General features: G+C 39.5%; 1 protein-coding gene across 5 annotated transcripts in view; it reads right to left on the bottom strand.

The window, feature by feature from the left end:
- The window catches only part of OSBPL1A (oxysterol binding protein like 1A), a 252,855-nt gene that overhangs the window by 156,550 nt on the left and 81,045 nt on the right, over window positions 1-15,260 (bottom strand). For all 5 annotated transcript variants that reach the window (XM_061399735.1, XM_061399734.1, XM_061399731.1 and 2 more), the window contains one exon: window positions 14,948-15,029. In XM_061399735.1, the coding sequence (XP_061255719.1) occupies window positions 14,948-15,029 (82 nt within the window). The remainder of the gene's footprint in view (window positions 1-14,947; window positions 15,030-15,260) is intronic.

The raw sequence follows: 15,260 nt of genomic DNA, 5'->3' as shown, positions 1-15,260 counted from the left end.
GTACTTAGTTGAAATAGCCTGGAATTTAATGTTAATTATACATTAAGATCCTTTAAATCTGTCCCTTCCATCAAAAAAGAGAAATTATAATAAGAAAGCTTTAAGGAAAAAATAAAGGGAGAAAGACAAGTCTGCCGCATCCTCTGTATTATAAGTAATCCTGATGTACCTAAACCGCTATTCTTAAAACATGGTAAACAAAGTCAGTAAACAAAAAGAATCAAGTGAATCAAATGCCAACAAATCTGAACAAAAATTTTCCAGTGGGAGGAAAATCTATAGGAAATAATATGACAAATGATTTAGCCGTTATTTCTAAGTGATAAAGTTGTATGAACCTGTTCTCTTTTTAAATTTTCCAAATGTTCTATATGAATGAGATTTATTTTAGCAAAGACAAGTCCTTTTCTTGGAAAAATTCTTTCTTAAAACTCATAAGGCAAAACTATGCAATAAAAGGAAAAGATCATAGTGAATGAAGCAAGAACAGTCTTTTATTCATATCGATATGAAGACCAAATGACATTTTATCATATTTTTCATCTCATGGGATAGAGTTTCCTAGGGTTTGCTATTATTAATGACACCCAAATACTTGGAAACTACTAAATTCTAACATAAATTTGACTTTACATACTTCTTTTGCAATCTTTGATACACATTGTGAAGATTTATTCTGTACTTAGTTGCTAAATAGCAAAAGAGAGTACCATATGCTAGATGCCATGTGACTTAAATAGTACCTCAACAGATGTCTTACACAGCGCTGGGGACGAGGGATGTGAGGAGATGCACAAGAAAAAACAGACACAGCCTCTGCCTCCCGTAAATTATCTGGGTAATCTAGTAATCTTTCACCTTCATGGCACAAAGGACAGAGAAACGGAAGCACAGTCCATTCGTGGATATGTTTCTTTTTATTAAATGCCATCATTACCTCCAATTATGTCTATGTTTTAGATATCTCACACTTAAGATACTTATTGATTTCCATAAAACATTAAATGTCAAAATAGATTTCACTGCTGTTGTTGCTCAGTCACCAAGTTGTATCCGCTGCATCAGCTGCAGCACGCCGGGCTTCCCTGTCCTTCTCTATCTCCCAGAGTTTGCTCAAACTCAGGTCCGTTGAGTCAGTGTTAGTATCCAACCATCTCATCCTCTATCACCCCATTCTCCTCTTGCCCTCAATCTTTCCCAGCATCAGGGTTTTCTCCAATGAGTTTCAGGGGCACTTTACAAATTTTTAAACAAGCTTTCGAAAAGTATTCCAAGAAATATATATTAAGACAAGTTTTTATAAGAATCTCTTATTGAATGTCAAATTCTTCTGTCCAAAATAGTCAAAAGTTACCTAATTTCTCTGACACTCTAGCGTCCAAACAAGATGCTAGAATTAATATTAACCTGCACGGTGGGATAGTGTAGGAATCATTTACTATGGTAAACACACTGGTTCAGGGCTATGGATCAAGGCCAGTTGGTTGACACCAGTATGCCTCTTACGCAATGATGTCTCATACTGATTACATAAAGGAGAACTGCTAAGCTTCTAGAAAAGTTACCAAGTAGCAATCACTGCAAATATGCTTTAGCCAAGTAATATTCAGAGACTGAGCTATAATAAATGCAAAAAGGCAGTATGTTACCATATCTGGCCTACCCTGAGGATTGGACACTTAAATAGTACCAGTTAATTTGAGAGAAAAAGTTATTTTTTGTACTAAAAATATTGTTGAACTCAGGAAAGATGCTGGAAGATTATATGTGAAAAGCTTAACTTTAGAGACATGTATAAAAAGCTCACAATCTGTCGTTTCCATGATTACAATGTACAATTTTTAATTGGGTAAGTTTTAAAACTAGTAGGGAAGTGCTTGTTTCTTGCTGTTAAACGAAACCCTAATACAGAACACCTCCATTGTTCTCCTTATACAGAAAAAGTCTACACTCCTTAGATTAACATTTAAATCATTCCACAAATGGTCAGTTTCAGCCAGGCTATTTTCCCGGGAATATCTGTTTTCCTAGAAATATCCTATTTTACTACTTCTAAACTTTTGTTAACGATGTTCCCTTTTCTGTGAATACTGGAAATAGTAATTATTCATATTAAGAAGTTTCTCCATTTAACTAAAAAAAAAATTCTAAGGTCAAGTTCAAATGCCATTCTCCCCATGAAGCCTTCCTTAAAAATCACTGTGGGAGGCGACCTCTTCTACTGGACTCCGTATGTAGCCACATCCACTTGCTAAGAACTCAGGCCCTTTGCACATGCTCTGCTACTCTGCTCGTATGTACATGGTACATATGCTCACTGTATGCTGCTATTCTCAGTAAGCTCTAAACCTCTTTAACGTGCCGCCCCCCCAAATACTGTACACCAAACCTTGTACAAAGAAAAGGCTCAAATATTAAAAGAATAAGGAAAAATAATAAAAAATATTTTATTTCCATTCACTTGCATAGAAAATCCAAATCACTCTGGGTTATTTTATTTTACAACGGAAGAATTATTATATTTTAGCTAAAGTGTTAGTCACTCAGTTGTGTCCGTCTCTTTGCAATCCCATGGACTGTAGCCCAGCAGGCTCCTCTGTCCATGGGATTCTCCAGGCAAGAATACTGGAGTGGGTTGCCATTCCCTTCTCCAGGGGATCTTCCTGATCCAGTATTGAACGTGGGTGTCCCACGTTGCAGGCAGATTCTTTACCAATTGAGCCACCAGGGAAGCCCCAGAAATATTTAAGACATAAACATTTTCATTTATATTACTACAGGTTGGTTAATTAGCACAGGTGGATAAATGTACTATTTTAAACTACATTTTCTTTTTACTTGAGGCACAAGAAAATCTCTTTTGTCTGTTTTTCAATTTAACTCAAATATTTCTATCATTGGGGACAAGATATTTAAAAGAGGAAAAAACTGGATGAATGGCATTTCCTCACCCTCTCACACTAGTCCTTTTGGACACAGTGTTGCCTTAAGTGTTTTTTGTTTTGTTTTGTTTTTAAGTAAACACAAACAGTTGAGAATAAATAGTCCCAAAGCTATCTAGTGACAAAGCTAAGGTCATAGGAAATAAAGAAAATATCAAAATAAGACAATTTTTTCTCTTGTGGTGGAAAACAGAAAATGTAATGTATCTGACTATGTGCATGAGAAAAGGTATTTTTGAAATTGATTCATACTCCATTGGAATTATATAAATCCCTCAAGACAATCAATACTCTCTCCCCAAAATGGAGAAAAAGATTTCTGGACATAAAAATCAACTACTCTTCTAAAAAACTTCTACTACATAAAACCATAACTTCAAAAAAAAATCAAGATTGGTGGCATCATATAAGATATAAAAATATAAATTTATCTATTTCTTGTTCAAATTAAGATGATTAGCTTGAAATCAATCACCCACTAAACAAGCACCACTGAGCATTTCATCTATGTATCTACATCTGTAAATTTATACTAGTTGCAATGGAAGTATAAGATATATAATTCAAGCAGCATGTGTTAAATGAGTTAAAATCATGAGTTAAATAAGAATAAAAAGATCATAACAGGGATGCTGCAAGATATAAAGAGCAAACAAACTATACACACATAAATGTCACACATTTAGAGAAAAGAGCTACCATTATGGGATGCAATAATAAAGGGGAGTTTGATAAAAGTAATGGTACTTGGGTCAGATCTTGAAGACTAAGTCTGTTATTGTTAAACACAATGCCCAATAAAACAAATGTATCTAAAATATCTATATCTATTATTTTCAGATGGTCTGAAAATACTGGTTCTGAGAAGAAGAGTCTCAGAATCATGATCAATGAGAACTTGAGAGGTAAGAGGATTTGCATCTACCATTTATTGAGTGGCTATCATGTGGCAGGCACTACATTCCAGGTGCTTGAGATAAAGGGGTAAGTAAGTAACTGAGAAACAGTTTCTGTCCTTACAATACAGTCTGGCAAGGAAAACAGAAAGTAAAACAATTATTATTGAATGAACAGTATTGATCAGAGGGAGTCTTTAGAGTAGTCAGAGGGAAAGCATATATTTGTTAGAAAAACTAAAATTAATTAATTTAACAAAGCACCAGTTGGGAAGACCTTTTGGGTTCAAAATCAGGAAGAAGCCAGCAGAGCTATGAAATGTATTTTGCATTCTTTTACAAATAAGAGTGAATAGAAGAAAAGGAGGAAAATTGGATTAAAATCTCCACCAAAGGCTGTAACTGGATTTGCATCACCCGTGACTAAACTGCCCTGGCAGTGGCTCCTAACCTTTTGGGAGTAATCTTAAGAGAAAACCCAATCAACAAAACAAATGATACAGAGTCACGTGTGACCCAGGGAGCTCTGCCTCCAGCAAAGTCAGGAGGGAAGTGCTGGTCAGGTCTGTGCCTCAGTGATTAAGGTGAGGAGAGAGAAAGTGATGGTGTTTTCTCCCATGGACTAGGCAAAGAAAGAGTACTAAGCCACTCGGTTTCATAACCACTTTGTCTCCTCTCTGACTCCTCCCACCTGGCTGCCTGAAAGGAAGCCTAGACCAGAACAGCAGCCCGCCCTCCACCCAGTGCCCTGTCCCTACTGAGATCGGGGACAGCTCTCAGAGCAGGGTGGTGCCGGTGGTGCTTTAGTCACTAAGTCATGTCCAACTCTTTTGTGACCCTATGGACTGTAGCCCACCAGGCTCCTCTGTCCATGGGATTTCCCAAGCAAGAATACTGGAAAGAGTGGGTTGCCATTCCCTTCTCCAGGGGACTTTCCCAACCCAGGGATGGAACCCGGGTCTCCTGTATTGCAGGCGGATTCTTTACCGACTAAGCCATCAGGGAAGCCCCCATATTACAGGCCTGGGCAGATGGAAAGGTAGTGGCTTGAACTTTTGCTTGTTCTTCTGTCCCCTTCTGAGACTTGAGGCAGCTAGGTCTGCCCAGAGGGGGAAATGGAAACGGAAAGAGGTACAGTGATGCGAATGAGCTGGAGGGTCATTTGGAAACACAAAGTAAGAGCCTGTAGGCTAGTCTTAGAGAAGCCAAGAAGTTTCTAGAAGCTACACTTAAAAGATGAGGAAAAGCTAGTATTTCACATGATGAGAACAAGACCCTAAGGCATGAGAAAAGTTCAGCATTGCTGAACTCTGAGTAAGAGGAAGGAAGAGGTGAGAGGTGATATTGCTAAAGTGAGGAGACACAGGTCAAGGTAGAGTTCGATTACCCACTAAGGCACTGAGGTCTCAAGACTTGATTTGTGTTTAGAGTTCAGTTCAGTTGCTCAGTTGTGTCCGACTCTTTGCGACCCCATGAATTGCAGCACGCCAGGCCTCCCTGTCCATCACAAACTCCTGGAGTTCACTGAGACTCATGTCCATCAAGTCAGTGATGCCATCCAGCCATCTCATCCTTGGTCGTCCCCTTCTCCTCCTGCCCCCAATCCCTCCCAGCATCAGAGTCTTTTCCAATGAGTCAGCTCTTTGCATGAGGTGGCCAAAGTACTGGCGTTTCAGCTTTAGCATCATTCCCTCCAAAGAAATCCCAGGGCTGATCTCCTTCAGAATGGACTGGTTGGACCTCCTTGCAGTCCAAGGGACAGAGGCACCTCTCAAACTACAATGTACAACACTCCCTGGAGGCAGCATGGCCAGATGAGAACAGCTGCAACCTACAGGCAGGATGGCTGTGGCCAGTGTCAGCGCAGGGACAGAGGAACAGAGAAAGGGACAAGGAGAGATACAGGAGACACAGGATGCGCATCGCTGCAAGGATGCACTCCAAGGTTAAGATGACTCCAAGGCTTGGGCTTGGGAAAGCGTATCAAATGGAGATGTGTTCTCTGAGATGAGAAATACCGGAAAGAACCTCAGGACAAGAGAAGAGGAAAAAAATAATAACAATAATTGACAGAAAAATTACAAAGGATTTTTTTGTTGTGAGTTGGAGACTTTGGCCCTGCTTCAATTCCACTGTCCCCTTGAACTTCTGAACGGGAGACCTTAAGGACTGGAACAATACCTCAGCTGCAGCAGCCAAGTGACTGTCCTCAATGAGTTCTACCTTTCACTGTAGATGCAGATCTAGGCATGAAAATCTGTAACCTTTTCTAGCTCACAGATCAAAAGTTTAGAAGGAAATACAGAATTTTTTATTTAGTCCAGGTTCTTTACTGGTGAAGAGCAGTCTCTGCAGCCAGGCTGCCTAGGATCAAACTCTGTCTGGTTTTTACTAACTGTATGACCCAAGACAAGTTACGTAAGCTCTCTGTGCCTCCGTTAGCTTATTTATAAAATGGACATAATAGTCATACACTAACACTGGGTTGTCATAAGGAATAAAAGAGTTAATATAAGGACTTCCCTGATGGTCCAGTGGCTATGACTCCACGCTCCCAATGGAGGGGGCCCAGGTTCGATCCTTGGTGAGGGAACTACATTCCATACGCTGCAACTAAGAGTTTCCGTGCCACAACTAAGACCTGGGACAGCCAAATCAATAAATATTTTTTTAAAACGAGTAAATATATGAAAAGTACACAAAACAATGCACACACAAAAAGGGCTATATGTGCGTGTATTCTGGATAATACAATTTGTGCATTACTGACATATTTCACATTAGAAAGTGCATGGGACACTTGTGGTACCTAGCTGACTACAATGATGAGGAAACATCCTTCCAACCCAAACCCATAAAGATGCTGATAAAATAATAGTAATAATATAATATATATCAGAGTTGGAAAGAACAAAATCCCAGATATGCTGGAAACCAACAGAAAAGTCAAGGCTGACACAACAGGAACAGGCAGAGGTGCAATGGGGAAGGCCAAGCCCTGGGGGGTCAGAGGTCAGCTGGACAAAGTGGGGGAGCTGAGAGCTGCTCCTTCACATCCTCGTGAAGGGAGATGCGGCTCTGATCTTACCAAGCAGAGCAAGGCCTTGTAAAGGGCTGGATCCCCAGAAAAAACAGAAATGGGCAGGGCAGCAGTGAAGAAGGGCATTTCCTACCAGTGGTCTGGGTGGGCATCATGAAAAACAGAAATCCCTAGCTTGTACCACATTTAGTAGGCAATCCGATTTTAAAATGATTACATCCTCAACAGAAACAAAACTACTGTGAAGGGACAGTTCCATAATCCAGAAGGAGGAAAAACATACTCTCAATGAAAAGTTAAAATCCAAAGTGAAGCAAACAATCCATTCCAAGGGACAGTCAGCCAACAAAACCAAAGAACCGGCTCCACCAACAGCTTGAGACATAAGAACACACTGAAAAGGGCTTAGTTTTATATATTTAAAATTATTAGCGATAAAGTTAGAAATATATGTACTATGGAAGAGCAGTCCTCTATGGAAAAAAATAAAAACTTTTAAAACCACCACCTAGAATTTCTACAATGATGAAATACAGTCCTTTAGGATTAGAAAGTCAGAGGGCTAAACAGACCAACTAGATCAAATTGAGAAAGAAACTGAAACTAGAAAGTAGATCTGAGGAAATTACTCAGAATACAACACAGAAAAAATAGAAACAGAATGAGACACTAAGAGATGGGGGATAAAATAAGAAGCCTCCCAAGAAGTTTCTGCAGAAGAGAAGGAATGAAGAAGTAAAGTGTGAAGCGACAACAAAGAACTTTCCTAGACTGAAGGAGGAGTGAATGAGTCTTTGAATTAAACACAGTCTCAAAGAGCAAACGTAAGACACTTTAAAACTGCAAAACGACAAAGACAAAGGGGAGATCTTTGAAAAGCAATGCTATGCTAAGTCACTTCAGTCGTGTCCGACTCTGTGCGACCCCATAGACAGCAGCCCACCAGGCTCTCCCGTCCCTGGGATTCTCCAGGCAAGAACACTGGAGTATGTTGCTATTTCCTTCTCCAATGTATGAAAGTGAAAAGTGAAAGCGAAGTCGCTCAGTCGTGTCCGACTCCTAGCGACCCCGTGGATTGCAGCCTAACAGGCTCCTCCGTCCATGGGATTTTCCAAGCAAGAGTACTGGAGTGGGGTGCCATTGCCTTCTCCTGAAAAGCAATAAGAGAACTTTAAAAGGAAAAAAAAAAAAAAAAAGCCTATCAAAGAATCATCATTAGAATGTTAGAAGCCAGAAGAAATTGGAATTGCATCTTCAAAACACTAATGGAGGGGCTTCCCTGGAGGTTCAGCGATAAAGAATCTGCCCGCCAATTAAGGAAACAGGGGGTTTGATCCCTGATCTGGGAAGATCCCACATGTTGAGGAGCAACTAAGCCCAGAAGGCAAGACTACCAAGCCTACGTGCCACAGCTACTGAAGCCTGTGCACCCCAGAGCCTGTGACCCCCACAAGAGAAGCCACCACACTGAGAAGCCTGAGACCATACCCAGAGAGTAGCCCCTGCTTGCCACACCTAGAGAAAAGCCCACTCAGCAACAAAAGACCCATAGCCAAAAGTAAAAACTAAATAAAATTATATATTAAAAAAAAAAAAAAAAAAAACTAATGGACAGTAACTAACCCAGCGGAGGTCAAATAAAGATTTAGATGAGAGGGAAAGTTTGCTACTCACAGATCCCTAGTGAAAAGAACTATTCAAAGGTTTGTCTCAGGAAAACCACTGAATCCAGAGAAGAATCCGATATAAAAACCAATGGCATTGACTGTGGAAACCCCATCTGTTAAAGAATGCAAACTGCTCCCAAGGGGAGGGCTGACAGTTTCTTCCCTCTTTAAGTTCCTACAAGATTTCACTGATTTCTTTCACCAGTGTTTTATAGTTTTCTATATATAGGTCTTTTGTTTCTTTAGGTAGATATATTCCTAAGTATTTTATTCTTTTCATTGCAATGGTGAATGGAATTGTTTCCTTAATTCAATTCCTCTGTTTTCTCATTGTTAGTGTATAGGAATACAAGGGATTTCTGTGTGTTGATTTTATATCCTGCAACTCTACTATATTTATTGATTAGCTCTAGTAATTTTCTGGTGGAGTCTTTAGGGTTTTCTATGTAGAGGATTATGTCATCTGTAAACAGTGAGAGTTTTACTTCTTCTGGAGGAATCCAATCTGGATTCCTTTTATTTCTTTTTCTGCTCTGACTCCTGTGGCCAAAACTTCCAAAACTATGTTGAATAGTAGTGGTGAGAGTGGGCATCCTTGTCTTGTTCCTGACTTTAGGGGAAATGCTTTCAATTTTTCACCATTGAGGATAATGTTTGCTGTGGGTTTGTCATATATAGTTTTTATTATGTTGAGGTATGTTCCTTCTATTCCTGCTTTCTGGAGGGTTTTTATCATAAATTAATGTTGAATTTTGTCAAAGGCTTTCTCTGCATCTATTGAGATAATCATATGGTTTTTATTTTTCAATTTGTTAATGTGGTGTATTACATTGATTGATTTGCAGATATTGAAGAATCCTTGCATTCCTGGGATAAAGCCCACTTGGTCATGGTGTATGATCTTTTTAATATGTTGTTGGATTCTGTTTGCTAGAATTTTGTTAAGGATTTTTGCATCTATGTTCATCAGTGATACTGTTCTGTAGTTTTCTTTTTTTGTGGCATCTTTGTCAGGTTTTGGTATTAGGGTGATGGTGGCCTCATAGAATGAGTTTGGAAGTTTACCTTCCTCTGCAATTTTCTGGAAGAGTTTGAGTAGGATAGGTGTTAACTCTTCTCTAAATTTTTGGTAGAATTCAGCTGTGAAGCCGTCTGGTCCTGGGCTTTAGTTTGCTGGAAGTGGGCTTTTGTCTGCTGGAAAGACAGCCTTCAGAATAGGAGAAAATAATAGTAAATCAAGCAACTGACAAAGGGCTAATCTCAAAAATATACAAGCAACTCCTGCAGCTTAATTCCAGAAAAATAAATGACCCAATCAAAAAATGCACCAAAGAACTAAACAGACATTTCTCCAAAGAAGACATACAGATGGCTAACAAACACATGAAAAGATGCTCAACATCACTCATTATTAGAGAAATGCAAATCAAAACCACAATGAGGTACCATTTCACATCAGTCAGAATGGCTGCTATCCACAAGTCTACAAGCAGTAAATACTGGAGAGGGTATAGAGAAAAGGGAACCCTCTTACACTGTTGGTGGGAATGCAAACTAGTACAGCCACTATGGAGAACAGTGTGGAGATTCCTTAAAAAACTGGAAATAGAACTGCCATATGACCCAGCAATCCCACTGCTGGGCATACACACCGAGGAAACCAGAACTGAAAGAGACACGTGTACCCCAATGTTCATCGCAGCACTGTTTATAATAGCCAGGACTTGGAAGCAACCTAGATGTCCATCAGCAGATGAATGGATAAGAAAGCTGTGGTACATATACACAATGGAGTATTACTCAGCCATTAAAAAGAATACATTTGAATCAGTTCTAATGAGGTGGATGAAACTGGAGCCTATTATACAGAGTGAAGTAAGCCAGAAAGAAAAATACCAATATAGTATACTAACGCATATATATGGAATTTAGAAAGATGGTAACAATAACCCTGTATGCGAGACAGCAAAAGAGACACAGATGTATAGAACAGTCTTTTGGACTCTGTGGGAGAGGGCGAGGGTGGGGTGATTTGGGAGAATGGCATTGAAACATGTATATTATCATATGTGAAACAGATCGCCAGCCCAGATTCGATGCATGATACAGGATGCTCAGGGCTGGTGCACTGGGATGACCCAGAGGGATGGGATGGGGAGGGAGGTGGGAGCGGGGTTCAGGATGGGGAACACATGTATACCTGTGGCAGATTCAAGTCAATGTATGGCAAAACCAATACAATATTGTAAAGTAATTACCCTCCAAAAAAGTAAATAAATAAAGTGGAAAAAAAAAGATTTCACTGAATTGTATGATCTGTATACTCAATAACTTGACAGAACAAATGTAGTACTTGTATCTCCCCAAATTCAACAGAAATATTATAAATTTATTAGCTAAATATGTTACTCATTTCATTCACTCAAAATGTGTGTGTGTGTGTGTGTGTGTGGAAGGGGGAGGGGAGGTTGGACAAGGGCCAAGGGAACACAAGCGCCTACTATGTGCTATGCACATAGTTTAGGTGCTGAAGATAATCAGTGAATAAAACAAAGTTCCTCCCTTCATGGAGTTTATATTCCAACAGGAGAGGTAGACAGTCAACTACACACACACACACACACACACACACACACACACACGAAGGTTGGTAAGTGACAAAGAAGAACAACGCATGGCCGGAGATGCAGAGAGTCCGAGTTGGACATTGAGACAGGACTTGGTATCAATAACATCATGGCAGAAAGAGCCCTGGGCCCATCAAGAGGGGAGTCCAGCCACAGGAAGACCACAGCCATGCCGGAGGGAGCCAGGTGACCCCAACCTACCCGTCCTCCCACCCTACCCCATCTCCTGACAAAGTCTCTGTCAGCTGGAGCCAATCAGAGGGCCAAGGGCAAAGAAGCCCTAAGAATGCTTCTGAAGTTGATAGTGATCCAGGGCCCAGGGCATCAAGCAAGGTTCTGCTGGAGCAAGGGGAGCGGGGGTCAGGGAAAGTCCTGGAGAAAAGCCTTCCAGGCAGAAGGGCCAGCACACCCAGGCAGCTTTAAGGAAGAGTAAGGCCAGTGAGGCTGCAGAGAGGCAGGCAGGAGAGGAGGACAGAGAGGTGAGACAGGAAGGGAGACTCTGTAGATCATTAGGAGGAGTAGATCATTAGAAGGGCTTCATCTTTGTCTCTAAGTGAGAAGACATGGAAGCAAAGGGGTGTTTTGAGCTAAGAGTATCAACCCGCTAATGCTTTAGAAGGATCCCTGGGGCAGGGACTGTAGGGACACGGGTGGGAATTGAGTCAGGAGGCTGTTTTTAATAGCACACAAAGGAGATGAGGGTGGCTTGGACTGGTATGGCAACAGTGAAGGGGTGGTAAGAATCCTTACTCAAAGTCCAGGACTTTGACTAAAGTTGTAAGTGGGTTGAACAAAAGCGCTTTTCAAGACTTCTTCTTTTCGGTAACTGACAACATGATAATGTCTTCAACCAGGGATTTACTATACACAGTTAGCAATAAAGTGCATGCATTAAACTTGGCCTGTAAAGTAATGAATCTTTTTTGGAAAGTTACTTATAAGTATGTATCAATAGGTTCAAAAACATTAATATATTTTCACCCATAATCTCATTGCCCAGAATTCTATGGTAATAAAGTGATGTGGTCAAATATAAGTGTACCATACATTATTTACAATGGTCAAAACCTGGCTATTACACCTAAGGGTAAATTTAGAGTTGTCGGGTAGAACAGATTGACTACATGGCCTTCGGGAAGTCTTCCAAAAGTTTTATAAGTTTGAGTGATTTTATTCATTTTTGCAACCAGGCTTTTGGTAAAGATCAAATTGTAGCAATTTCAGTACTGCATCCTTTACACCTTGAACGATGTGTTATCCATGTCAGATACGTAACTTTGGTATTAATCCAGATGGAAATTAGGCTTAAGGTCCACTCATGAAAACGACAGTGGCTCAGATAGTAAAGAGTCTGCCTGCAATGTGGGAGACCAGGGTTCAATCCCTGCGTTGGGAAGATCCCCTGGAGAAGGAAACGGCTAACCCACTCCAGCATTCTTGCCTGGAGCCCATGGACAAAGGAGCCTGATGGGCTAGAGTCCATGGGGGTCACAGAGAGTCAGACACAACTGAATGACTAACACACACATGAAAACAAAAGCATTACTTTAACAGAGGACCAAGAGACACAGTGTTTGGTCAAAAGTGTTCACAGGGATCATGGGGAGAAGAACTGTAAATAAAGCTAAAAAATCAGGTTAAGAACATCCTTAAATGCCAAGATAAAAAGTTTGTATTTTATTCTGCAGTTTCAAGGACACTTAAAAGATTTTCTCAGGCAAAAAAAAAAAAAAAACACATTTATAATCATTTTTAAACGGTAAGTTTCTAAAATGAATCTGGCAGCAATAATGCAGTACTTCACAGCATTTGAATTGGAAGAGTTCCTGAAAGCCTTCTGACTCAACCCCCTTTAAGCATGGAATGCAGAGGGTGTTGGAGGGGGGGGGGGTGGTTCCCAGAAGGCAGGGAGAGTAAAGGGCAGGCGCTGCAGTGATCTGGATGCAGGCAGCACGGAGCGGAATGTGTACCATAGAAGATGCAGTAAGAAAGAGGGTGGGAGTCTTAAAAGTTCACATTCATACAGTTTTGTACCAAAACGTAAACCAACTGACAATCCCAACCACAAGATCTGGATTCCGTCCACAAACATTTTAGTTTTTCCTCTTGAGATGTCACTGGAAAACTACGTAGGCAGTTTAGAGTAGGATGTGTATCTATCGGCTTCCTTTAATAAAGCCCATGTGCCGGGTTACTCTGTACAATCCACTGGCATTAAGAGCAGACTCAGTTACCTTCAAAGCTCTAACTCCATTCATGAAATTATCTCTATTCTATTTCTGATCCTGTGTTGTTCTATTTACCTACACCAGTCTTTCAGAAAATAATGTCCATAATCGTCCATGTATAAACCCACTGACTTTTACTGCAGATACATGAAGTAGCACTGTCAAATCACAAATATTTTTCAAAGTTTCCCAGACGTCACTGTGCAAAGTGAACGCACTCTTGGTACTGAATACCATGTATGTCTCTAAGACATACATGCATGCCATTATTATGAGTGGCAAGTCATACAGGTGACCTGAACCAAGACATCTGTCTCAAGGTTCAAAAGAAGAAAAAAAAAAAAAAGAAAAACAATTTGGTTGTAGTTCTGATATAATTTCTTACTTTGGTCCAGATGAAAAAAAATAATCTTTACATTTCACCTCACTCTGCACAGTTTCTGTATCTTTTAAATGTTGTTAGTATCTCAGCTGAGTTTAGATGATTCTTGGTGAGGATGGTATTTTAAAAGCCCATGAATAGTCATAGTTGCATAAGTCTGTGACCATACTAAAAGCCACTGATACACTCCACATAGGGGAATTCTAGGCTTATGTGAATTAAATATAATGAAGCTGTTATTATTTAAAAGCCCACTGAGCATAAACAGCATAAGTAATAAAATATTCCAGCTAGCAGTTAATAATCAAAATGACTGCTATCCTTCCCAAGCTGTCATCACTCATATAAATAAGTGTTTGTTGAACTGAAGCAAAGTGATGCCTGAGGTACATCTGGACAGATACAGAACTTTTATGCTCAGTTTATTCTGATATCAACATACCTTCACCTTTCCCAGGCACATACAAAACTAGATCATTATTAAAATTGATATAGTCATAATCCCATAGACAACTAAGTTGATTAAATTTTAGTGGAGTTATTTACAAACATATCAGAGCTAAAGTCTAAAGCAACTGTTAAAAGTCTCAAGTCTAAGGCACAGGATAACTGTTTAATTTACAAAGTAATCAATTTTTTCTCAAAACCTAATTTGCATATTGGATTTTATATTGGGATTTTTGTATTTTGCATTGGGTTGTATTTTGATTGCTGGAGTACTTATAATTAACTCTTGGTAATTCATAACTAAAGAAGAGTAAAGGTATAAAAATTTACTTTTGAAAAGGAGATTAATAATTAGACAAGTTCATGTATACATTCACAGAATGGCAAAAGACCAAGGTCTGGGAACTGCCAACCCCTTCATTTTATAGGCAGGGAAACTAAACCTCTGAGAAATTAACTGTCCCGCTTAAAAGTAACAAGTGGCAGAACAAGGATTCAAATCTAAGACAATTTGACTCCAAAATCCAAGTCTTCTGGGATTCGTAAATAGAGCTCTCACTCCATAGCCAAAATGAATTACAGCCCCAGAAGGTTAACTTTGTTTTTCAAATACAATTCTGAATTCAAAACCAAAAATTATCTGTAATGTATAACCAACCAAAGGATGAACATCTATGATGATGGGTGTCTTAAAGAGTGGGGTTTTACTTCTTTTTACCTTGAGCCATGTCACCCTCCTTGATCATCTTGAGAAAGTTGGAAATTTCTTTATCTAGTCTCTGTTGGCATATCTGTGCTTTCTGGAAAAGAAAACAAAAGAAAAGTTAAATACAGGATTTTTACAGTACATATGCTTTAATATTGCCATTGAAACTTTTTATCTCACAGGTTGATATACTGTAATAATCGAGACATGTTCCTAACAGAGAGAAAAGGGTGAGAGAAAATCACCTTAGAAACTGAACATAACCATGTACAGATTAATAAAAAAATCTTCTAAATTTTAAATACATTCAACATGTCACAATACT

Source organism: Bos javanicus, chromosome 24, assembly GCF_032452875.1.
Source record: "Bos javanicus breed banteng chromosome 24, ARS-OSU_banteng_1.0, whole genome shotgun sequence".
Lineage (NCBI taxonomy): Eukaryota > Metazoa > Chordata > Mammalia > Artiodactyla > Bovidae > Bos > Bos javanicus.
The sequence above is the reverse complement of the archived record's forward strand: the minus strand, read 5'-3'. Positions and strand labels throughout refer to the sequence as shown.